The 24,070-nt window shown below is 40.0% G+C and overlaps 1 protein-coding gene across 1 annotated transcript in view; it reads left to right on the top strand.

Moving 5' to 3' along the window:
* Window positions 1–14,954: 14,954 nt before the first annotated feature.
* Window positions 14,955–24,070, top strand: part of TBCA (tubulin folding cofactor A) — a gene marked incomplete at both ends in the record, with an annotated part of 66,631 nt that continues 57,515 nt past the window's right edge. The window contains one exon of the mRNA XM_080719041.1: window positions 14,955–15,007. Within this exon, the coding sequence (XP_080575167.1) occupies window positions 14,955–15,007 (53 nt within the window). The remainder of the gene's footprint in view (window positions 15,008–24,070) is intronic.

The following is a 24,070-nucleotide window of genomic DNA, read 5'->3' as shown; positions in this document are numbered from 1 at the left end:
AAAAAAAAAAAAAAAAAAAAAAAAAGATGCTCCTATATCTTTTTTTTTCAGTTTGGAAACCAATAAACCCCAAAATAATACTATCACAGTTAAACAAGATACATAGCCCAGAGATGGATCTACTGGAATGATGTCAAGTGATTGTTTCCCCGGTACTGAGTACTTACTTTAGAACTTTACCAGAGCCGAGGTGGCAGAAGGTTATTATCTGGGTTTGAGGAGAAGCTTGAAAGGATATCCTCGGAAGAACGAGCTCCTGGCTTGACAGTTGCTTACTTCTGGGTTGGCCCGAAGGACAAAGAAGAAATAGCTTGAGGACATATTTTGCACAACTTGAAGTCAAAGTTGTCTCCAAGATAAATAACAAGTTAGTTGCCTTATCACATAAATAAGCCATTTTTAGGGATTAATTCAAAATTTGAGTTAAAAATTGTGGCTTTGTAGGATAATTCAAGCTGAGATTCGTGAATATTGCTGATGAATATTTCTGAGAGAATATTGCATGCTTGGGATTTGGGCAGAATGTTCCAGTATAAAACTGAAAGCTTGTGCAGTTTAACCTGCTCACCTGCTCAGGATGCAAATTTATTTTTCCCAAAATTTAGAATTTTTTTTTGTCACAGGTGGAGATTACACAGTGGTAACTCAAAACAAAGTTTATGGAAATGATTGTCTACTTTTGTACTTCTGAAGAAAGCAGAGCATCACTCATTTCAATGAAATTGCCCCAGGCAGCTTCTTCCTTTAGGGATTGTTTCAACACTAATAACAAATAGAGACAACCAAATAATCTTAAACCTTATTAAGGATTATTATCACAAGAAATGCAACCCATGCAACGCCCATAAATTCTTCTTTTCCAGTCACTACACTGAAGCCATTTGATTCAAATGGCATTTTGTATCCAAAAGGTGTAGTACCTGGTCCTTTGCTATGGCCTTAAGAGTACCACTAGTAAGACATCCATTCTGATCCTTGTCTTACCTCATTCACACAACCCTCCGAATTATCTTATTTTTGTTCAAATGTAAACTGACTCCCAAGAAACCAGACTAAACTGAACATCACTTTCTCTGAATGACAATGTAATTCATGACAATTGTAACATTAAACTGGGAAGACAAATGGATCTATAAGATTGTGAGGCCTCTGCATTTTATTAATGTAAAATATCACTTCTGAGGGCTACATGTATTGTTGCAATCCCTAAAGTAAGTGCACACATAAACACACACAGAGACATATAGCCTAAATGACAATAGGTACATTAAAATGCAATATTAAAGATTATTCAAGTAATGCAAATGAAGGAAAACAAAAGGGGTGAAGGAAAAAATAAAAATTTAAAGAAACAAAGTAAATAGCAAAATGGTTGACCTAAATCTAACCATATCAAAAGTTACTTTAAATATATATGGTCTAAATATACCAAATAAAGACAGGGAATGTCTGATTGGTTGAAAAAAGAAGGAAACAAGCAAGAACAATATATTCTGCCTGTAAGAAACTCACTTCTTATAGTCTAATGAAAAAAGATAGAGAAAGATATACCATTCAAACACTAATCAAAAGAAATATGGAGCAGCTGTACTAATAGGGAGAAGTGTATTTCAGCACATAAAAAATTACCAAGAATAAAGGAGACATTACAAGGTGATAAAAGTTAATTCACCAACAGGATAAAACAACCAGAAATGTGAATAAACCTAACAATAGAACTTCAAAATACAAAATGCAAGAGCTGATAGAACTGAAAAGAGAAGAACCTTACTGTGGGAGACATCAGCACTCCTCTCGGTAATAGAATTAACAGAAATAAATTCAGTAAAGAATATTTTTTAAAATGACCTATACTGGCCGGGTGTGGTGGCGTAGGCTTGTAATCCCAGAATTTGGGAGGCTGAGACAGGAGGATTGCAGTTTGCGGACAGCCTCAGCTACTTAGGCCCTTTACAACTCAGAGACCTTGTTTCAAAATAAAGAATAAAACATAAGGCACACCTAGCTCCTGCTCTATTCTTTTTCAGCCTTTAGCTTCATATTAAACTCACTTGCTGTTTTTCACTCCTTTTTTTTTTGTCTTTGTGGCCTCAAATCCATTTCCAATTCATTGCAAAAGCAGAAATAAGGGCAATGAAAGTGTAAAGGAGACCGTGAGTGTTCGGCATTAAGCAATTTGCTGCTGCCGCTGGCAACTCATAGTTTGGGGGTTTTTTCCTTCTGAATTTTCCTTTCCTATTTTTGAATCACACATACACACACACACACACACACACACACACACACACACACACACACGCACACACTGATACAGCCTGTTTTTGTGTTTGTTTTTCATTTTGAACCCAAGATCTTACCTGTGCTAAGAAAGAAAGCATTCTACCGCTGGGCTACCCTCACCCCCAGCCCTTGATTTTAGCATTTTTAAAATTGATAATACATTATGATCTAGAGAGTCAATGAGTGTCCTGAACATCTTCCCCACAATTTTTTTTTCCCTCTTAGCACTATTAAAACATAGCTGCTAGCCAGGCATGGTGGCGCACGCTTGTAATCCCAGCATTTGGGAGGCTGAGACAGGAGGATTGCGGTTCTAAGGCAGCCTCAGCTACTTAGTGAGGCCATTTGCAACTCAACGAGACCCTGCTCCAAAATAAAGAATAAAACATAGGGCTGGGGGTGTAGTTTGGAGGTAGAATGCCCCTGGGTTCCATCCCCAGTAACACACACACACACACACACACACACACACACACACACACACACACACAAATAGCTGCTGGATTTATGTGAAGTCCACCAAACTTCACCACCCATTTACAAAGCAGTATTTGTAATATGCTGATTCTTTCATCTTTACTTGTGGAAATTAACTTTTATTGAGCAAAAAAGAAAAAAGAAAGAAATTCTAACTGGTAAAAATAGTATATAATACACAACTTCAATTATATATCTGCCTTTACTTGCAGGCACAAATTATTTAATATGAGTTAAATAATATTGCTTTCCAAGCATTTATCCTCCAATGACTTGGAAAAGACTAATTCTCATCCTTTTAAATAAAGAATTTAATATGCTGATAAACTCTTTATGTAATTTCATTGATTTTCACCTTTTTTATTTTGGAGAAGTTCTTAGTGTTTTACCTCTTAGGAATTTCTCTACCTGATTAGCTTTTTTCCCCTGTGATAGAAGAAAAATATATGCTGCATTAAAAGGCACTATTTTAAGTATTGTTATAAATATATATTTTTTTGCAGTAGTGGGGATAGAACCCAGAGGTATTCTACCTCTGAGCTACACCCCCTGCCCTATCTTTTATTCTTTATTTTGAAACAAGTTCTCACTGAGTGCAAAGGGCCTCACTAAGTAGGCGAGGCTGTCCGTGAACTGTGATCCTTCTGTCTCAGCCTCCGAAATGCTGGAATTACAAGTGTGTGCCACCATGCCCATCTATAAATATTTTAAAAATCTAGAATGTACCCTTCATAGTGGTGAACATTCATTCACAGGGAGTCTGCCCTATTTGGAAATAATAGCTTTCACACACTGAACACTTATTCCTATTAAGAACTGTATTGCATTTCACTATACCATAATTTTTTCAAATGGAAAATTAAAGCTGGGTGTGGTGGCACATGCTTGTAATCCCAGCATTTGGGAGGCTGAAACAGGAGGATCGTGGTTCGTGGACAGCCTCAGCTACTTAGTAAGGCCCTTTGCAACTCAGTGATACCCTGTTTCAAAGTAAAAAATAAAAAATAGGGCTGGGGTTGTAGGTCGAAGGTAGAATGCTCCTGGGTTCCGACCCTAGTACCAAAAAAAAATTAAAAATTGATCTTTTTTTTAGTTACACAGCTAGCATTTAAATTTTATCAGCTCAAAAACATGATTCTATACATAATAGCTTAAATGTATTTATTAAAATACTTTTAATATTGCTAACTGCCAATAATTAACATGTGAAGACACCTTTCCTTTACTATTTATAATAGGTCTATCTAATACTATGCAAACTTCAACTTATAACCCTGATATATATGAATTAGCAGTGGCTCATATTAGAATCCTATTGCTAGTTCTCTCAACAAAATAAACTTGCTTCAAAATATAGTTTTATCAGCCAGGCATAGTGGTACACACTTGTAATCCCAGTACTTGGGAGACTGAGAATGGAGGATCAGTTTCATGGCCAGCCTTAGATACTTAGTGAGGTCCTCTGCAACTTAGTGAGACAATATTTAAAAATGAAAAATAGGGCTAGGGGTATAGCTTGGAAGTAAAATGCCCCTGGGTATCCAGTTCCACATATATATAATTTTATGAAAAAGCATCAATTCTGGCCAGGCACCATGTTATATGCTATGATCTCAGTTCTTGGGAGCCTGAGACAGGAGGATAGGATTGCAAGTTCCAGTTTCTCCTGGGCAACTTATTGAGACTCTGTCTCAAAAGAAAAAAAAAAGTGTTGGGGGTGTAGCTCAGTGATAAAGCATCCTTGGATTCAATCTCCAAAATCTACCCCCCCAACACACATACACACACTCAGAGCATCAATTCTGAATTTTTTATTATATACCTGAGTAAATACTACTACTACTACTACTACTACTACTACTACTACTACTACTACCTATAATTTATTATTTGTGATATGCCAGGCATGGTGTTAATTCTTTATATACACTGTCTCACATAATTTTTACAATAATAGCAGTCCTGTGTGACAGAAATTTTATTTCTACTCTATGAATGAGCAAGCTGAGAGAGAGAGAGAGAGAGAGAGAGAGAGAGAGAGAGAGAGAGAGAGAGAGACAGGGAGAATATGGCTCAAGATGACCCAATTTGGAAGTGTTTTACTTGAGATTTGAAATATATTCTTTCTGGGCCCCAAGCTGTTGCTTTTAATTATTTCAGGAGTGTTACTACAGAGCTAATAACAATGCACAAATAACAAAGCGACTGAGTAAAAACTGAAAAACAACAACAAAATCAGATGTTATTAACTGGTTACTTGGTATTATATAGGTTATTTGTTGTATTGAACACAACCAAATTCTTTATTAAATTTTATTACTCTGATTTCTTAATGCAAGAAACTGCAGTAAGAATTCAAGGAGAACTGACCTAGTTCTAAATCTCTAAGGTTTCCAAATCATTTGGGAACATATAACCCTTACACAAAAGATTTCCTAAGATCTCGATTATATGACTAACTGGCAATCACGCCCACACATCCCTGTGCAAAGAATATGGTAATAAGAGAAGAGAAATAATTATAGTAATAATTATTAAATATTACAGTAATAGTGTTGGAACTGGAGGTTGAGGAAGCTTAAATGTAGATATCAAAATGAAGGTTCTTTCCTCAATTAAGAATATTTTTATATTATCTTAAAATATTAGAGGAAAAGCCATTTCAAAGAAATGTCCTTTGCCTTGGCAAACTATTCTGCAGAATACCAGTTAGTGTGACAGTTCATGACTTAAAGTGATTTTTAACTTTAGGGCTTTGTGTTAATCAATGTCCTGCTGCTGTGACAAAATAGCTGAGAAAATCAGCCAAAAAGGGGGAGAGATTTCTTTTGGCTCATGGTTTCAGAGGCTTCGGTCCATGGTCACTTGGAGACCTGTGGGCCTGTGGAGAGGCAGCACATCAGGACAGAGGTTCATTGTGGAGCAAAGTGCACCTCATGGAGGCCAGGAAGCAGAGAAAGAAGGGGCCTGGGCTGCAGTCTTCTTTTGGAGGCCACACTCCCAGTGACTTACTTCCTCCAAGTGCGCTCCACCTCCTAATGTTTTCACCATCTCCTACCAGGTCCATCCGGTAAAGCCCTCAACACAGGATCTTTGGGGGACATTTGAAATCCAAACCACGACAGGCCTCTGACTCAAGTAAAATTCTCTGGGACTTAAGTAGTTTGCCTTCATGATAGGAAATTATTGGAAGATTATTTTTTAAAAAAAAGTAAATAATGATAATTTTTTGAGGTACTGGAAATGGAACCCAGGGGCATTCTATCTCTGAGCTACAGTCCCAGTCCTAGGTTTTAGTCTTTTATTTTCTGAACCAGGGTCTCACCAAGTTGCCAAGGGCCTCCCTAAGTAGCTGAGGCTGTCTGCGAAGCGTGATCATCAGGTGTCAGCCTCCCGAATACTGGGATTACAAGTGTGTGCCATCATGCCCTGCGAATAATAATAATTTTTAAATCTTTATTAGTCGGGCGTAGTGGTGCACACCTGTAATCACAGCATTCCGGAGGCTGAGACCGGTGAATCGTGGTTTGCAGATGGCCTCAGCTACTTTGTGAGGCCTCAGCTACTTAGTGAGACCCTGTTTCAAAATAAAGAATAAAAAATATGGCAGGGAGTGTAGCCTGGAGGTGAAATGCCCCTGGGTTCTGTCCTCAGACCCGCAAAAAAAAAAAAAAAAAAAAAAAAAGTCTGCATCAATGAGTCTTTATGACCCAGTACTTAAAGTATTGTTTTAGTAGCCTAGAAACAAGTTACCAGACATGGTGGTGCATGCCTGTAATTTCAGTACTTGGGAGGCTCTGATAAGAAGATTGCAGGTTCAAGGCCAGCTTTGACAATTTAGCGAGACTCGCAGCAACTTATTGAGACCCTGTTTCAAAATAAAATAGGGAGCCGGGCATGGTGGCACACGCTTGTAATCCCAGCATTCGGGAGGCTGAGACCAGAGGATCGTGGTTCATGGACAGCCTCAGCTACTTAGTGAGGCCCTTTGCAACTCAGTGAGACCCGGTTTCAAAAAAAAGAATAAAAAATAGGGCAGGGGGTGTAGCCCGGAGGTTGAATGCCCCTGGGTTCCATCCCCAGACCCGCAATAAATAAATAAATAAATAAATAAATAAATAAATAAATAGGGCTGTAGATGTAGCTCAGAGGTAAAATATCCCTGGGTTCAATCCTCAGTACCAAATAATAATAATAGTAATAATAATAATAATAATAATAATAATATAATAATAATAATACAAAGAAAAAAGGAAGAGAGATGTCCAAAAATCCTCATCTCTTTTTTTGTTGCACTTCCTACCTATGCAAAAGAATATGTAATGACAATTGAAATATTTCACAACTAAGAGATGTTTCTTGTTGAAAAAAAGCCAAAGATAGGATAAAAATAATCATAAAGCCGGGCGTGGTGGTGCACGCTTGCCATGCTTCGGAGGCAGAGACAGGAAGATCGCACAGGTTCGAAGCCAGCCTCGCTGGCTTAAGAGACCTTTTCCAAGTAAAAATATAAATAGGTCTGGGAGTGTAGCCCGGAGGTAGAAGGGTTTCCAGGAACCCCAGTACCACCAAATAATAATAATAACAATAATAATAATAATAATAATAAGAAGAAGAAGAAGAAGAAGAAGAAGAAGAAGAAGCGTGGTGAGAGTTTCAAATAGAGAAGTCATAGATAGCTCCTGATAAACACATAAAAAGATTTTATCCAGAGTGTAATCCAAAAACACCTTTCAGGTCTCTCCTGATTGACCCTGAATAAAAATCTTACTTTAAGTGACAAAAAAAAAAGGTCCATTGATGTTGCCCATGCATTTCAACATAAAAATAGAATGGAATCGTTGACTACAGGTAGAAATGTGCAAAACCATTCAAGATAAATATGCTGCTTCGAGGCTACACATTCACTCCACTTCTGTCTGCCAGCTTGATTTCTGAATTGGGCATTCATGGATAAAAGGTATGTGATCTGAAAAAATTGTGTGTGTCTTTTAAAAGTCAGTGTCATGTAATGTCATTCCTTTTGGCAAAATTTATGTTACATGGTACTAGATCAGGGGCTGAGCTAATGTAACATGATACATTAAAAACTGCACATCATGATTACGATATGTGTCAGAACAATGAATTGTCATATCAGATGCCTGTTCAGCTGTAAATAGGGCCCTTTGTAACTCACTGACAAAAGAGTGCATTCTCTTGATGCCTGTGTTGAATTCCTATTGTCTAAAATGTGTAGCTCTCCAGCATCCATATTCTGACCTGTGGCCAACTTAAAGTTGTACATTTGATACCCATCTTTGGTGAGGACACAAGCACATTGAAAAGCCTCAATTTAATATATTTTTGTTCTCACAGGTGTTATAGTTTGGATTTCAGGATGTCTCCCTCAAAGCTCATGTGTTGAAAGCATGGTCACCCACTGGAAGAAGGTTCAGAGGTGGGTCACAGCTGGAAAAGGGGGGTCACTAGGGCATGGTCTTGGGGATTACATATTTCCCCACACTCCGTCCCCTCTCTCTGTCTTCTTCCAGGCTACCATAAGGTAAGAGGGGCTTTTCCTCCTCTCCTGTGCCCTGAAGCACTGCCACCATGGTTCCTGATTGTTCCTGCCTCAAAGCTGGCTGATCATGGACTGACCTCTGAAACCATGAGTCTTTCTTGCTCTAAGTTGTGCTTATCAGGTATTTTGGAAATGCCAGGTATCTTGAAAAATCTGACTAAAACAATAGCTATCTTTCCCCTAAATAGGAAATAGGCATTTGCAGGAGTTCTAATGGATTCTATATCAGTTAGAAAAGTGTTTTTGGTTATAGGTAACCAAAATATCATAATAAGTAGCTTAAACAAATAAATAATTTGTTTGACTCAAATAAGATGACTAGAGATAGACAGCTGCTGGTTTTGGTTCAACAGCACAATGATATCAGGATTGGCATCTCTGAAATTTCTGTCTTTCACTCATGGCTGAAAGATATGTTAAGGTCCAGTTATTTCATTTACTTTCATGGAAGAAGTGGGAAAGAAGCAGTTCTACCAGTATTTGTCCCTTTATCAAGAAATCCAAGGCATTTCCAGCAGCCACCCACATATTTCCACTTGTGTCTGACTGCCCGTGAGAAGCTGAGAAAGTAGGTTCTACAACAGAGGCAAGCAAGGAGAAAGAGTACTGTAGACAGGTGTTGGTGAGACAGTTAATGTGTCTACTAAAGATACCAATAAAAATGTATAAATAGGCCGGGTGTGGTGGCGCACGCTTGTAATCCCCACGCTTGGGAGGCGGAGACAGGAGGATCACACAGGTTCGAAGCCATCCTCTCTGGCTTAAGAGAATAGTAGGTCTGGTAGTGTAGCCCGGAGGTAGAAGGGTTTCCAAAAACCCCAGTACCACACACAAAAAAAATGTATAAATAGAGCAGAAATCATAGAATGGGGAGAGGCTTTAAAACCTAAGTCCATATGGAAAAATTAATGTAGACTTCTACCTCACACAAACATGAATTCTAGCTGGAACGAAGAACTAAGTGTGAAAGGTAAAATGATAAACGCTCTAGAATAAAACATAGGATAATATATTTATAGGCAAAGATGTCTTATAGGCAAAGATTTCTTAAGTAGGATAAAAAAGCACTAGCCATAAAGGGGACTACTAAAGTCTAAGTCTAAAATCAAAAACTGTTATTCACCAAACACGTTAGTCAGAGTGTGTAAAGCCACAGCGTTGGGTTGTTTCTAGTTCCTGGGTGTTATAAATCATCCTGAAGAAACATTTCTTGTATGTCTTCTGGTGAATATATGAAAACATTTATACTGAAACATTTATACATGGAGAGGAATTTTTTTTAATTTTTTATTGAACATAAATGGTATACATTTAAACTAAACTTGATGCCCTCTCCCCCCTCCCGCCCCTGTTTTCCCTTCCTCCCTCCCAGCAATAAAACAATGATTGTCCCGGGTAACCATGCCATATTCATAATTTTACATATATTCAGATGTGGACTCTCATTAATCAAGTTCAGCCTTCCTCCTCCTCTATCTTTCCATTCAAGCTTTACTGGTATTTCCCCTCCATTATCTGGAGTACCACTGGTATCCTCTGGATTCCCTAGTTTGGGCATATTAGCAGAAACATATGTACCTTCTCCTTCTGTGCTTGGCTGGTCTCGCTTAACATAATGCTCTCCAGGACTTTCCATCTTCTTGCAAAAGGTATGATTTTGTTCTTCTTTATGGCTGAGTAGAATTCCATTGTGTGTATTTCCCAGAGTTTTGCAATCCATTCATCTGTTGATGGGGACCTGGATTGGTTCCATATTTTGGCTATTACAAATTGTGCTGCTATGAACATAGGAATGCATATGTTGCTATAGTTCTCTGTTTTCAACCCCTTTGGAAAAATACCCAGGTGTGGTAGAACTGGATCGTATGGTGGATCTATTCCTAGCTTTCTTAGGAACCTCCACACAGATCCATGGAGAGGAGTTTTGGGTCATAGTGATTGTGCATGTTTTGGCAGCAGGGAGAGCCCTGCTCCTTACACCTCTGAGGAACACCAGCAAGGTAAGGGGTTCTCATCAAAGGGAGAACAGCTGCTTTGTAACAGCTGGAGTGGGTTCTGACAGCAGCTGGCTGAAAAGCATTAGCTGACCTTCCTCTGTGGAGTCCTCTGAAGAAAATGAGGAGCACCCTAGTTGGGAACACTTTTTACAGTCTAATGACACAAGTGACATCACATCGCCTCTGCCATCTGTTAGGACTGAGCCAATACATCCTCATCCATGGGGAGGAGATTACACAAGGGCAGAACTCCTTGGTGGTCACACCAGAGGAGTTCCACAAGCTCCTTCCCTGTCAGGTTGTACTCATGCAACACTGATCAACACCTGAGAGCAAGCAGGTGCCCCTGTGGTGGCTCCAAGAGAACTGAAAAAGATGTACCAGTGGACAGCAAAGAAGGAGTCTTCCAGATTTCTCAAGCACCTAGAAGAAATAGTCAAAGCTATTTTATAAAAGGTGTACTTTTATCACTGGGCGTGGTGGCGCACGCTTGTAATCTCTGCGTTTGAGAGGCTGAGACAGGAGGATCGCACAGGTTCGAAGCCAGCCTCAGCTACTTGGTGAGGCTCTCAGCAACTTAGTGATATCCTGTTTCCAAATAAAACATAAAATAGGTCTGGGAGTATAGCCAGGAGATAGAAAGCCCCTGGGTTCTACTCCCAGTACCACCACACACACACACACACACACACACACACACACACACACACAAAAAGGGTGTACTTTTATCAACAATCCATTTTTATTCAAGTGCTCTCCAGGAACATCTTTTTTCCACTTGGCCACATGGTTTTACAAAACAGAAGTAGGATACCACAGCAACTCCACATTGGGCCCAGGAGCCCCGGAGAAGTGTTGTTGAATACAAGCTCCATCTTAGCTCCAGACAAGCAAAACAGGACAAGTTTCTCATCTTAATCAAAATTAGAAGTCTATCTCACTGAATCCCACACCAAACTTTAACTCAACAAATATCTGTTGTGCACCTACTAGCCTCTAGGCATTAAGTTTGATGCTGGGGATACTAAGGTGAATGTAATGTGCCGTCTCATCTTGAGGCATTTGAAGTTTAGTAAGAAAAAATTGTGTGAGAGGATGGTAAGACTATGAGCTCATAGACGAGCAAATGCGAGGTAAACTGTAGTATCCTTTAATGAAATATGGCAGTGGAAGAATGACCACTTCAGGAGTATATGGCTGGACGTTCTTGTTCTGCCAAATTCACACATTCCTGGAGGTTGAGTCTCTCAGTTCTCTTCAACTCTCAAACTCAAATATTGATGGAATATGAGCCTGGTGGGGCATGCATGGTAATCCTAGTACTTTAGGGGTCTGAGACAGGAGGATTGCAGGTTCAAGGCCGACCTCAGTAACTAAAAAAAAAATTAAATAGGTCTGGGGTTATAACTCTGAGATAGAATGCCCCCTGAGTTCAACCCCAAATAATTAGCAATTTTAAAAATGTAATGAAGCCAGGCGTGGTGGCACACGCTTATAATTCCAGCATTTGGGAGATTGAGACAGAAGGATCTTGGTTCGCAGACAGGAGGAGTGTGGTTCATGGACAGCCTCAGCTATTTAGACCCATTGCAAGTCAGTGAGACCCTGTTTCAAAATAAAGAATAAAAAAAATAGGGCTGGGGGTGTAGCTCAGAGGTAGAATGCCCCTGGGTTCCATCCCCAGTACCACACAAAAAGTAAATACATATTTATGAGTTCCTACTATGTGCCAGGTATCGCTACATGTTAGAGTACAGTGTGAATAAATCAAATATGGTATTGTTCATATGGAATTATCAATTAAATAGGGATTCAGCATGATCTCAATGATATCACATACTTTTCTGTATTCATATCCTACTGTGTTCATAGTTTCTTATTTAGAGACTTTCAGATGACTTTAAAAAAACCTTTATATGGGGCTTAATGAGTACTAACACTGTCCTAAGAACTTAACAAATATTAACTCACTTAAGTTTTATAACAATCTTAGTGAGATAGGCATTATTGTTATCATTTATATTTCAAAGATTAAGAAACTGGGGCATAGAGAAGTGAAGTCATTTGGTCAACATTATAGTCAGTTCAAAGGAGTTAGGATTTGAACCCAGGTGGTGTGGCCCTAGAATTTATGATGAGAACAAGTCCATATGATGTCCCACCCTCAAAGATGGAGTCAAACACCATCATCTTAGCCTCACGCAGACAGTATAGAACACGTAGACACTTAAACACACTGTGTGCTTGGGGGCCTGGGTGTGGGTCTGAGTACGCACAGCAACGGCAGCAACAGAAGTCTTTTACAATCAGTTATCAGCTACTAATTTAGAGTAAAGGCACAGATACAAACTAATTAAAACAAAGAGAGAAAGGGCAAAAGGAGGGAGGCAGAGAGTTGGAGAGGGAGAGGAGGTATTTGTAGGAGAAAAATTCCTGAAAATCAGCACAAAAATGAGCTCTGAACTTCTTGGAACCAAGGCAAAAGGGAACATAGGCTGAGCTCTTGACTTCTAGTGCCCTTAGTTGAAAGGACCTTGACAGTCGTAATAGCCCTACCCGCACCATCTTTGGCTGTGTAGTTTGCAGCTGCTACTGTTGTTTTGCAGTGTTTTGCTTTGGCGAATTTGCTGTTGTGTTTCCCTCTCCTCCCACCGTCACACGCGGTATTTCACAGCTCTGTTGTGTGTCACGTGGAGTATATTTCAGTGTGCCAGCCATCCGGATAACAATATTTATTGAATTTAGCACCTGCTGTGGACAGAACACAGATGGAGGTCAGGGGAGGAAGATTTGTGGAAGGCAAAATTCTTGCCTCTAAAGTTGCTTACAATCCAACTAGGAGGGTGAACACGACTCTCATTAAGAAGCCAAACAATAGTTTTAAAAATAAATATATTCAAATAAAAATCACCCTCGAGTGATTCCAAAGCATTCAGGGAGGACTGCAAAGGCAGGGAGGAGGAGATGGATTTTGATCTGAATTTAAGCCAAAGGTCTTGTCCTGTCAGAATAGAAGGGCATCCAGAGCCAGCTATGAAAAGAACGAGTGAATCAAGTGTTGGGAAAGTTAAGGACACTCATGTGCATGTCTCTGAAGGATGGAACCAAGAGATGAAACAAAGGAGACTCTGCCTTGCATTTCTTGGGGGGACTCTGCTGCTAGAGCTCACTTAGTGTGCCTCATTTTATGTAAGACGTTTGTGAGTGTGTGTGTGTGTGAGTGTGTGTGTGTGTGTGTGTGTGTGTGTGTTTTACTGGGGATTGAACCCAGAGTCATTCTTTTTTTTTTTTTTTTTTTTTTTTAGTGGCACTGGGGTTTCTGGAAGCCCTTCTACCTCCCGGCTACACTCCCAGACCTAATATATATATATATATATATATATTTTTTTTTTTTTTTATTTTTTGAAACAGGGCTCTCTTAAGCCAGTGCGGCTGGCTTCGAACCTGTGTGATCCTACTGTCTCCACCTCCGAAGCGCGGGGATTACAAGCGTGCGCCACCACACCTGGCGAACCCAGAGTCATTCTAACTCTAAGCTCCACTCCCAGCCCGAAATTTTTATTCTTTATTTTGAAACAGGGCCTCACTAAGTAGCTGAGGCTGGCTGTGAACCTGCAATCCTTTCTCAGTCTTCCAAGTACTGGGATTACAAGTGTGGGCCACCACAACCAGGGCAACTTATTTTGGAAAATACAAACTAAGTACAAAGTTGTTGAGCACCTACTATGCCTCGGGCGCCGAGGTAGATGCTTTAACCTACACATCTATTCTGTAAAACAGGTATTATTTTTTCCATTTTGCAGACAAGTAAAGGGATCAGCAGCTAGGTTAAATAGCATGTCAGTGTGCAAAACTTTTAAAGTGCAGAACTCGGAATGTAAATCAATTTTTCTGATCATGAAGCCCTAGTTATGTGCCACATACATTTCTGTAAGCTGAATAATTACACAACGAGAGGTGGTGCTTATTTGAAAACACTCCTACAGTCATTTCCTTGGTAAGTCACATATCTACAAATATTTTTGAAGAGGATTGAGTGAAAGGTAATTTTTGTTGTGTTTTGCAATAAAGAGACATTCTACCTCCGAGCTACACCCCCAGCCCTATTTTATTCTTTATTTTGAAACAGGGTTTTACTAAATTGCAGAGGGCCTTACAAGTTGCTGAGGCAGGCCATGAACCTGCGATCCTCCTGTCTCAGATTCCCAAGTACTGTAATTATAAGCCTGTATCACGCCCGCTCTGTAAGATGATTTTTAACTGGACACATGATGCATTGTGTTTCATAAACACACATCACTTTCTCATGTGATACCAGGTAATAAATCGGAAAATATCCTTAATCCAGTTCTTAGGTTGCCCTATTAAACACATAATCCTGCAAAGCAATATCCCGGCCCTAACCATCTCTCTGTAGACAAACACACGTTTCTCAGAAAGGCCAAGCAGTGAAGACCAGGAGAAGTGACCCAGCAGGGCGTGGCGTGGCGGGCTGTGGGCGTGACCTGGCGGTGTGGGCGTGGCCGCCTGCGCCTGCGCCTGCGCACTGTGCGTGGCGCTCCGCGGCCCAACCGCCTACCGTGCCGCTACGCTGCGCCGTTCCCGGTTCTTCTTCCTGCTTCGGCGCTCCAGGGACCATGGCCGATCCTCGCGTGAGGCAGATCAAGATCAAGACCGGCGTGGTGAAGAGGTAAGGAGCCGCTGGCGGCGCCGCCCGCCCTCGCCCCACGCTACCCCAGGCCCGGGAGCGCAGGCCCGAGGCGGGCGCGGGGTCCAGGCCTCGGCGGGGCGGGAGCGGGCAGGGCGGAGCGCCCACCCCACCCCGGCCCGGCCCGGCCCGGCCCGGCCCATCCCGGCCGTGCGCCCCGGGCGGCAGCCTCGCCCTCGGCCCTCGGCCCGGCCCGGAAGGCGGCGGGCGGCGGGCCGGGCCGGGTTGGGCGGGCCTCCGTGGCTGCACCGCGGTGGAGCGTCCTCGCCATCGCCCGCCCCCGCGGGACTCACGGGCAGGGCTTGAAGTTAGGGTGAAGCCGGGCCCGGGCCTGGTGCAGAGGAGGCCAGGTGCAGAGGAGGCCAGGTGCAGCCCGCTTCCTCCTAACATGGCTGGCCGGACGCGCACACCGAGAACTGGGGCGGGAACTTCAGCCCACTCGGCAAACTTGGGCGGCCCCGGGGCCCCTGCGCTCCCGGAGCTCCCCTAAACGGCGGGCGCTGCTTAAATGGTGAGGGGCAGTTCTGTAATTTGCTCTTATCCCGAATGGTAGACACCTCAGTGCTCATTAGAACTTTGTTGTTAGGATCCAAGAGGATCAAAGTGTGATGAGGCATTCCAAGAGAAAAGATCAGCAGCTAGCTTGCTTTCTTTTTGCGGTACTGGGGATAGAACTCAGGGGCATTCTACTGCTGAGCTACACCCCCAGTCCTATTTTGTATTCTTTATTTTGAAACAGGGTCTCACTGAGTTGCAGAGGGCCTCATAAGTAGCTGAGACTGTCCTTGAACAGAGATCCTCCTGTCTCAGCCTCCCGAATGCTGGGATTACAAGCGTGCGCCACCACACCTGGCTCATTGCCCGGCTCAACAGCTTAATAATGAAGCAGGTTATTTCGTAGTAGATGTGTCCGATCCTAGCCAGTTGACTTTTGTGTTGGCCCACCTTTCCTCCGTTTATGGATAGTCTCATCAGAGGAAGGACGAACCAGAAGGGAAATGATAAATTCAAGCTTCAAGATATTCCATCCAAGTTGTAGCACAGCAGTATACTCTACTTGCCTGGCAACTTTATTACTAAGGCAGTAAGGAGATAGTTTTAGTAGTCGTTCGTTAAATGCACAGCCTTCTCTGAAGGGAGACCCCTTGGGTTCAAATCTTGATTCTTCCATTTTGTTTGTTCTCTGGAAAATATTACATTGGACTGTGCCTTTATTACCTCATATGTAAAATAAATGCCCAACTTCATGCAGTTGTTGCAGGAAATGCCTGCTGTGCTGTTTAATACAGTGTGTGGCAGATAGCCAGTGGCTAGTAAATGTTAACTAATAATACTCTATAGATGAGAAACTGAGGTATAATGAAGTTAAAAAAAAAAAGAAACCAAACCTGTCTATGGTCATACTGCAAGGTCGCAGCAAAGAAATGAAACAAGGTTTAGTATCTACTACTTTCTACTTTAAGCTATATTGCTTTAGTAAATAGAGTATTAAATTTTATGATAATAGTGGGATTTGAGTTAAATAATTGTATATTATGTTTTTGTATATGTTAAATTTTTTTCATAATAAAAGGGGTTTTAAAGGTATGCTTTCTTCTCTTCCTTTCTTCAGATAGTTTCAAAGACTTCTTGATTAGTTTCATGGTTCTTGGTTTTGTGAAAGGGATTTTTCTGCTTGTTAGATTTTTATTTATTTATTTATTTTTTTGAGGTACTGGGGTTGGAACCCAGGAGCATTCTACCTCCAAGCTACACCACCAGAACTACTTTTTATTCTTTATTTTGAAACAGGGTCTCACTGAGTTGTAAAGGACCTCACTAAATAGCCGAGGCCGTCTGGACCTTGATCCTCCTGTCTCAGCCTCCCAAATGCTGGATTACAAGTGTGTGCCACCACGCCTGGGTTGTTCATTAGATTTTTAGAACAGTGGTTTAGCCCGGTTTGGTGGCACAAACTTATAATCCTACTACTTGGGAAGCTGAGACAGGAGGATTTCGGTTTGTGGGCAGTCTCAGCTACTTAGGCCCTCTGCAACTTAGTGAGACCCTGTTTCAAAATAAAGAATACAAAATAGGGCAGGGGGTGTAGCTTGGAGGTCGAATGTCCCTGGGTTCCAGACCTGCAAAGAGAGAGAGACAGAGACAGAGACAGAGACAGAGACAGAGAGAGAGAGAGAGAGAGAGGGAGAGGGAGAGGGAAAGGAACAAGGGTAGAGCTCAGAGGTCGAATGCCCCTGGGTTCAGTTAGCAGTACCACACACACAGAAAAAAAAAAAAAAACAGTGGTCTAAAACTAGCTTCTGGTCTCAGTACCCTTTTTCTAACCAAATACTCATTTCCTGTAACTTCCTTTCTCTTCAGAAGTCACAACTTATATTTGGAAGAAGGGCTTTAAACATTCCCATTGTGACTGGGTGTGATGGCACATACCTGTAACCATCTACAGGCTGAGATAGGATTGCAGGTTTGAGGCTAGCCTCAGCAACTTAGTGAGACTGTCTCAAAAAAAAAAAAAAAATGGAGCTGGGGGGGTTTATCTTAGCGATAGAATGCCTCTTGGTTTAATCCCTAGTACAAAACAAAACAAAAAAAGGCCAACAAACAAAAAAGAAAAAGATCACAAGTTTGATTTTAGAGTGAAATCTAGATGGGCAGGTTGAATGTTAGGGGAGTATGGAAACCAGCAGTAACTAACTCTATTAAGGAGATAGAACAAGGAGTAAAATTTAGCTATTTCAACATATTGGCAAAATGACGATGGAAGTCTAGTGGATAGCAGCCCATATTAGAAAGGAAAGTAGAAGGAAGTATCAGGGACAGTATTTTAGGAAGAAAAAAAAAAAAATAGAAGCCTTACACTGCCCTGGTCCTAGAGAAACTTTACTACCTTGTACAGTAACAAGGTAAAGGATCTGATTTCTGAAAATGGGTTTCAAGAAGGAGGTTAGATAATAGGAACAATGAAAGAGTCCATTTTTTAGGAATGACTTATGAGATGAAAATTAGAAGCAGGGAGGCTGTCCTGGTGGTGACAGAGCCTCTGGCTTGGAGGGTTTTGTAAGTATCCTTCTCCCAGCAACAGGATTGTTTTTGAGGGCTAATTGACTTTCCACAATTGGAAAACCTAAAATTTTAAGTGCTCTGAAATTCAAAACTTTTTGGAGCATTTGGATTCTTGGATTACAGGTGCTCAACTAATAAAATCTAAGCAAATATTCCAAAATCTGAAAAAGTCTAAAATCTGAAACCGCTTCTGGTCTCAAGCATTTCACATAAGAGAAATGTAGTGGGTAGTAGTTGGTAGTTTGGGGTCTGGCTGTACTTTTTTAAAAATTGGGCCTATGTTTTCTGCAGATTACTAGACCTATTTATATCTCTGACAGTTATAGCTAATTTGACAGTCCGAGCAGGCAGTTACCAACTCATACTCTAGTTTTCTCCCTAGCACATAACTGTGAACCTGCCTATTTTTCCTTGTCTTTCCTCTCTTTCCCTCTCTCTCTCCTCTCCTCTCTCTCTCTCTAGATATCTAGGTGGTATCAGTTGTCTCAATTTGCTCAGAACTGAGGGTTTTCCCTGGACAATCAGTGCTAAAACTGGGAAAGTCCTAGGCAAACCAGGATGGTTGGTCATCTCTTCTGTAACTAGCTAACATAGCTCTGTGTGTGCTATGATTGATTTGGTAGCTATTTGTCGGAAGTACAGTTGTGAGTTGTACATTGAGCCTTATTTAATTTAAAGCTTAAATGCATGATGTAAATATGAATTCTCACAAGAATAGCTTTTTTCTGTATTAACATAAGGACTTAGAAAATAATTTTCAGCAAAGTAGAAAAAATAGAAAATTGATGTTTCCTAAATGTTGATGTCATATTAGCTTCAGACTTGTGTACATCATATGTTTCCAAGTAGGATTTGTGTTTATAAAACATGTTTGTAAGTTTGTGGTAAATTAAAAAAATTTTTGGCAATGTAAAAGAAAACAACTTCTACCCATTAACATAAAATTTTACTTAATAACTTTAAACATAACTCACTTTCAATAAAGTCTACTAAATTAGTTCACATTGGATAAATTAATTGATTAAAAATACTTTCTTAAATATATCTTTATAACCATTTTATACCGGTAATGGCTTAAAATCCAATGTAATGAAGAACATTAGGGCATTGGAAATAGCACTGACATTGGCCCATAGTTTTCCTCTGATTAAATGAAAGTGACACCAGTAGATTAGAATGAGACTAGGACAATTCACACTGCAATTGTGTTAGTTTAACTTTAACAATCTTTTAACACTCTTGTTTAAATGTAGCTGACATACCATAATTACAAATCTACAAGCCTTGATTATAGAATTTTACATCATGAATCTGTGGGGAAATTGTATTGATTTCTTTCTTTCTTTTTTTTTAATAAAGCAAGCACTATTCCCAAACTATGGCATCTTCCCAAGTTTGTTTATACCTGTACTTTTGGTATACAACTGTGTATGGTTTGTGCACGCACAAACACGTATACACTGTAGTAGAAAATAAAAGTAACATAAAAAGTGAACAATGCAGATGACACATATACTTGAGTAGACATAAAGTTTTTCCCCCTTAGCCCTAGCTGTTTATATACTTCCTATATTTAATGTAATGGTGGATAGAAGTATGGTAGACAGTATCTTGGAAAAGGACATAGCTTTGTAATTTATTCCTGTAAGTTTTGCTAGCTTTATCTTTTTTTCCCCTCTCCTCTTGTACCATACCCCTTTGTTTTGAGTTAATAAGTCAGACAGAATGGCCAAGTTCCTACCTTGAATTTTAGCCAGCTATTTTTTGTAATTTCAGTAATGTATTCATTTCTCCAAAGTAGTGGTCAGAGGTAGTGTCAAAGTGCATTACAAAGTGGTGGTCAGCTTTTCACATTTTGCCAGCACTTGGCAAAGTAGTGATTCTTATGAGCTACATAATTGACAAAGATGTCTCTGCTAGCCGGAGAGGGAGAAAGCCAAGGCCACTCATGATTGAGTGTAGAGTTAAGATTCATCTACCTTCAAGCAACATGTTTTCTTATTTGGAATGGACAATTTAAGTCAGAATAACTGTTAATGACCCTTGAGTAATAAAGGGAAACAAAGGCAGAGAGTTTACATTGTTTTTTGTTAACTCTAATAGAAAATACGAAATTACTCTAGTACTTTATTATTGGTAATTAAATGTTTTACATATAAATTTTCTTATTAGCTAGGACTTACCTCTTCAAGTGCTAATACTAATTTTTAATGGCCCCTAATGAAAAGAATTTCCCCCAATAAATACTTGGTTAGCCAAATTACTCTGGATTTTTTCATACATCAGTCTTTTTTTATATAACGGGATGAATATTACTACAAACTTTTAAAAATAGGTGAACAAGCCAGGCATGGTGGCACACACTTGTAATCCCAGCGCTTGGAAGGCTGAGACAGGAGGATTGCACAGGTTTGAAGCCAGCCTTGTTGACTTAGTGGGGCTCTCAGCAATTTAGTGAGACCCTGTTTACAAATAAAATAAAAAAAAAATAGGTCTGGGAGTATAGCCTAGAGGTAGAAAGCCCCTGGGTTCTAACCCCAGTACCACTAAAAAAAAAAAAAGAAAAAAAAAGGTGAACAAAGAGTTAAAAATAATGATAGGGGATTTAAGCTATGTTGTAAGGATTGGCTACCCCAACAATATTTTCTTCCTTTGAATAGTAGTTGTACAGAATTGAAGTAATTCTAATATTTGTTTTATGCCAAACATTCATTTTTCATCCAAGCACAACCATCTTTTGCTATTTATTATGTGTGTTTGTGTGTGTGCACGTGCATACATGCACACATTAAACCCAGGACCTTGGGGTAAATGCTCTACCACTGAGTTACATACCCAACCCACTGACTTTTTAATAATACATTAATAACATGAGCCCATAACCTAGCATAAAAACCAAAATAATGAAAGTAACTAATTTTGTGCTGTGCCACCTACCAGATGTAACTATTATTTTAAATTTGTGTTTATTATTACCTTGCTTTTTGGTGTCCATGCCCTTCCATTAATGGGCTTTGGGGTTGTTTTTGTTATTAGCTTTTTTTTTTTTTTTTTTTTTGGTGGTTCTGTGGATGGAACCCTTCTACCTCCAGGCTACACTCCCAGACCTATTTTATATTTTTATTTCGAAACAGGGTCTCTTAAGCCAGCAAGGCTGGCTTCGAGCCTTTTGCGATTCTCCTGTCTCCACCTCCCAAGGCATGGGGATTACAAGTGTGCACCACCATGCCCGGCATTAACTATGTTTTTATGTTTGTTTTTGTTCATGTCTCTGGTAATGATGTAAAGATTTTTGTTTTAGTATATAACCAGAAAAGGAATTGTTGGGTCATAAACTATTGAATGAGCCACTGTGTTAGTTAGTTCTCCTCCACTATAACAAAATACCTGACAAAATCAACTTAGAGAAAGAAAGATTTATTTTTGGCTTGTGGTTTCAGAGAGAGGTTTCAGCCCATGGTCACTTGGCTTTATTTATTCTGGGCCTGTGGTGAGTCATAACCTCTTGGTGAGGAGCACATGGCAGAGCAAAATTGCTTACCTCCTGGTGGCTAGGAAGCACAGAGACAGACTAAGGGAGAAAGGGTTAGGTGTATCAATATATCCTTCAATGAGATGCCTCCAGTGACCTTCCTCCAACTAGGCCTGGTTTCCTAAAGGTTCCACCTTTCCAGTAGTTCCGTAGCTGGGGACCAAGTCTTTAACACATGAGCTTTTGGAGGATATTTAAGATCCAAACCATAATACCCACTTTTTTATAAGACAATACTGATGAGTCAGTTTGGGCTGCTCTAACAAATACCACAGATTGAGTGGGTTAAAACAACACAAATTTATTTCTCACTGTTCTGAAGGCTGGAAGTCTGAGATCAGGGTGCCCACATGATTGGGTTCTGGTAAGAGCCCTCTTCAGGTGGCAGATTGATGTCTTCTCATTTTATCCTCATATGGTAGAAAGAGGTCTAGAGGGTTCTTTGGGATCTCTTTCATAAAAAAACGAATCTCATTTGTAGAGGCTCTATCCTCATGACTTCAAAGGCTCCATGCCCCAATACGTAGGGTTAGGATTTCAGTGTGTGAATTGGGGGTGAGGGGAGACACATACATTCTGTTCATAACAGTTTACTCTCTCAACTGTGTGTATCATTGATACACACAGTTTCTTTCATTGATCCACATCTTCTCTAATGTTATATATACTTCTTTAATTAATATTGTTTTTTTGCTTAATTTTCATTTTGGAAAATATTAGGAATTTTGATTGATTGTTTGTTTGTTTGTTTATTTATTGTGGAACTGGGGATGGAACCCAGGGGCTTTCTACCTCCAGGCTATACTTCCAGACCTATTTTATTTTTTATTTGGAAACAGGGTCTCACTAAGTTGTGGAGAGCCTCACTAAGTAGCTGAGGCTGGCTTTGAACCTGTGCGATCCTCCTGTCTCAGCCTCCCAAGAGTGGGGATTACAAGCATGTGCCACCATGTCTGGCTTGATTGTCATTTTAAACAAGAATTCCTACAGATAAAGAGCAAAAGAAAGGGGGCTTGTGAGCCCTACAGTCACATACTTTGTAATTGCCAGTTTGTGTGTGTGTTTGTGTGTGTGTGTGTGTGTGTGTGTGTGTGTGTGTGTGTGTGTATAGAATGATGTATATACCTTAGACAACCCGGGGTTTTCACATAGTGGAGGGGGAATCCTTTGAAAGGAAAACCTTATCCTTTTTCTAGACTGCACTTAGTGGAGAGTCTTACAGTGCTGAGAGAGGCCTATTGGTTGGGGTCTTTTAAAAAATTCCAGTGCTGAGTGGTCAGGATATTAGAAGGCCAACAGTATTACTTTTTAAATTATAATTTTCCTATTGTTATGTTCTTACTTATACTTTAATTTCTTTTAGAGAAAGATTGAATTCAGTATTGATAAATGTTTTAAAATTTTAACCCAATACAATATGGTTTTGTAATTGTCCTTGCTGTAGGTTTAAAAATCTGGCAGACATACATACCTCTAATCTTCTCCACTTGTTTCCAGCATCACCACAATCAAGAGCAAGGTGTTTATTTCTACTTATTCATATCGTTTAGCTATTCCATTAGAATTAGGACATATATAGGTCTCAAAGTTGATACTTTTTTCCCTAGGCAGAGTGACACATGTCTGTAATCCCAGCAACACCAGAAATGAAGGTAAGAGGATTGCAAGTTGGAGACCTGCCTGGGCAACTTAGTGAGACCCTGTCTCAAAGAGAAGAACAGAAAGGGCTGAGGTTTAGCTTAGTTGCAAAGCACTCCTGGGTTTAATTCCCATTAATGGAAAAAGAATTATATTTTTACATTCTATATTTATATTCTTCTTAAACACACTTTCTCTTCCTCTCCCCCTCTCCTTTCCTCTTTTCCTCCTTTATCCCTCCACCAAGATTTTTCTGTTTATTCTCCTGCCTCAGCCTCCTGAGTAGTTGGAACTTCAGACATGTACCACCATACCTGGCTAATTTCTCATCTTTTAATTTGTCAATACTGTGTGTAATATTTTGTGATGACTCTGTATCTTCATTGTATATTTTTTCTAGTGAACTCCATGGCCACCTTTTCAGCATTCATTTTTTATTTTCTTGATAGTTATCTCTATTATTTTAGTATCTACTGTCTTTTCTCACATGCATGCAGCCCCTGTTATTTGAAGGAAACTGCCTCATTCTAGCTTTAAGAGCAGTGGACTTCTAACTTTAAAAGCCACACTTCATTTCAATGATTGTAGAAATTGACTCTGGGTGGTTATGTGATTTAGACTTACCTAAACAGGGTAATTATTCAAACCTTTGCTTAGAATTCTGGGACAAAATACTTTCTCCATGTTACTCATTGTGGGTGGTAGACTTCATTTAGCACTAAAGGGCATCTGGCCTTGGGAGGCATTTTTTATTATAGATAGTACAATGAAAAGATAATAAAGAAACTTCTTGATAATATTGTTTAACTGCT

The sequence above is a fragment of the Muscardinus avellanarius genome, assembly GCF_963383645.1.
Source record: "Muscardinus avellanarius genome assembly, chromosome: 1".
Lineage (NCBI taxonomy): Eukaryota > Metazoa > Chordata > Mammalia > Rodentia > Gliridae > Muscardinus > Muscardinus avellanarius.
This window is presented reverse-complemented; position numbering and strand designations above follow the sequence as displayed.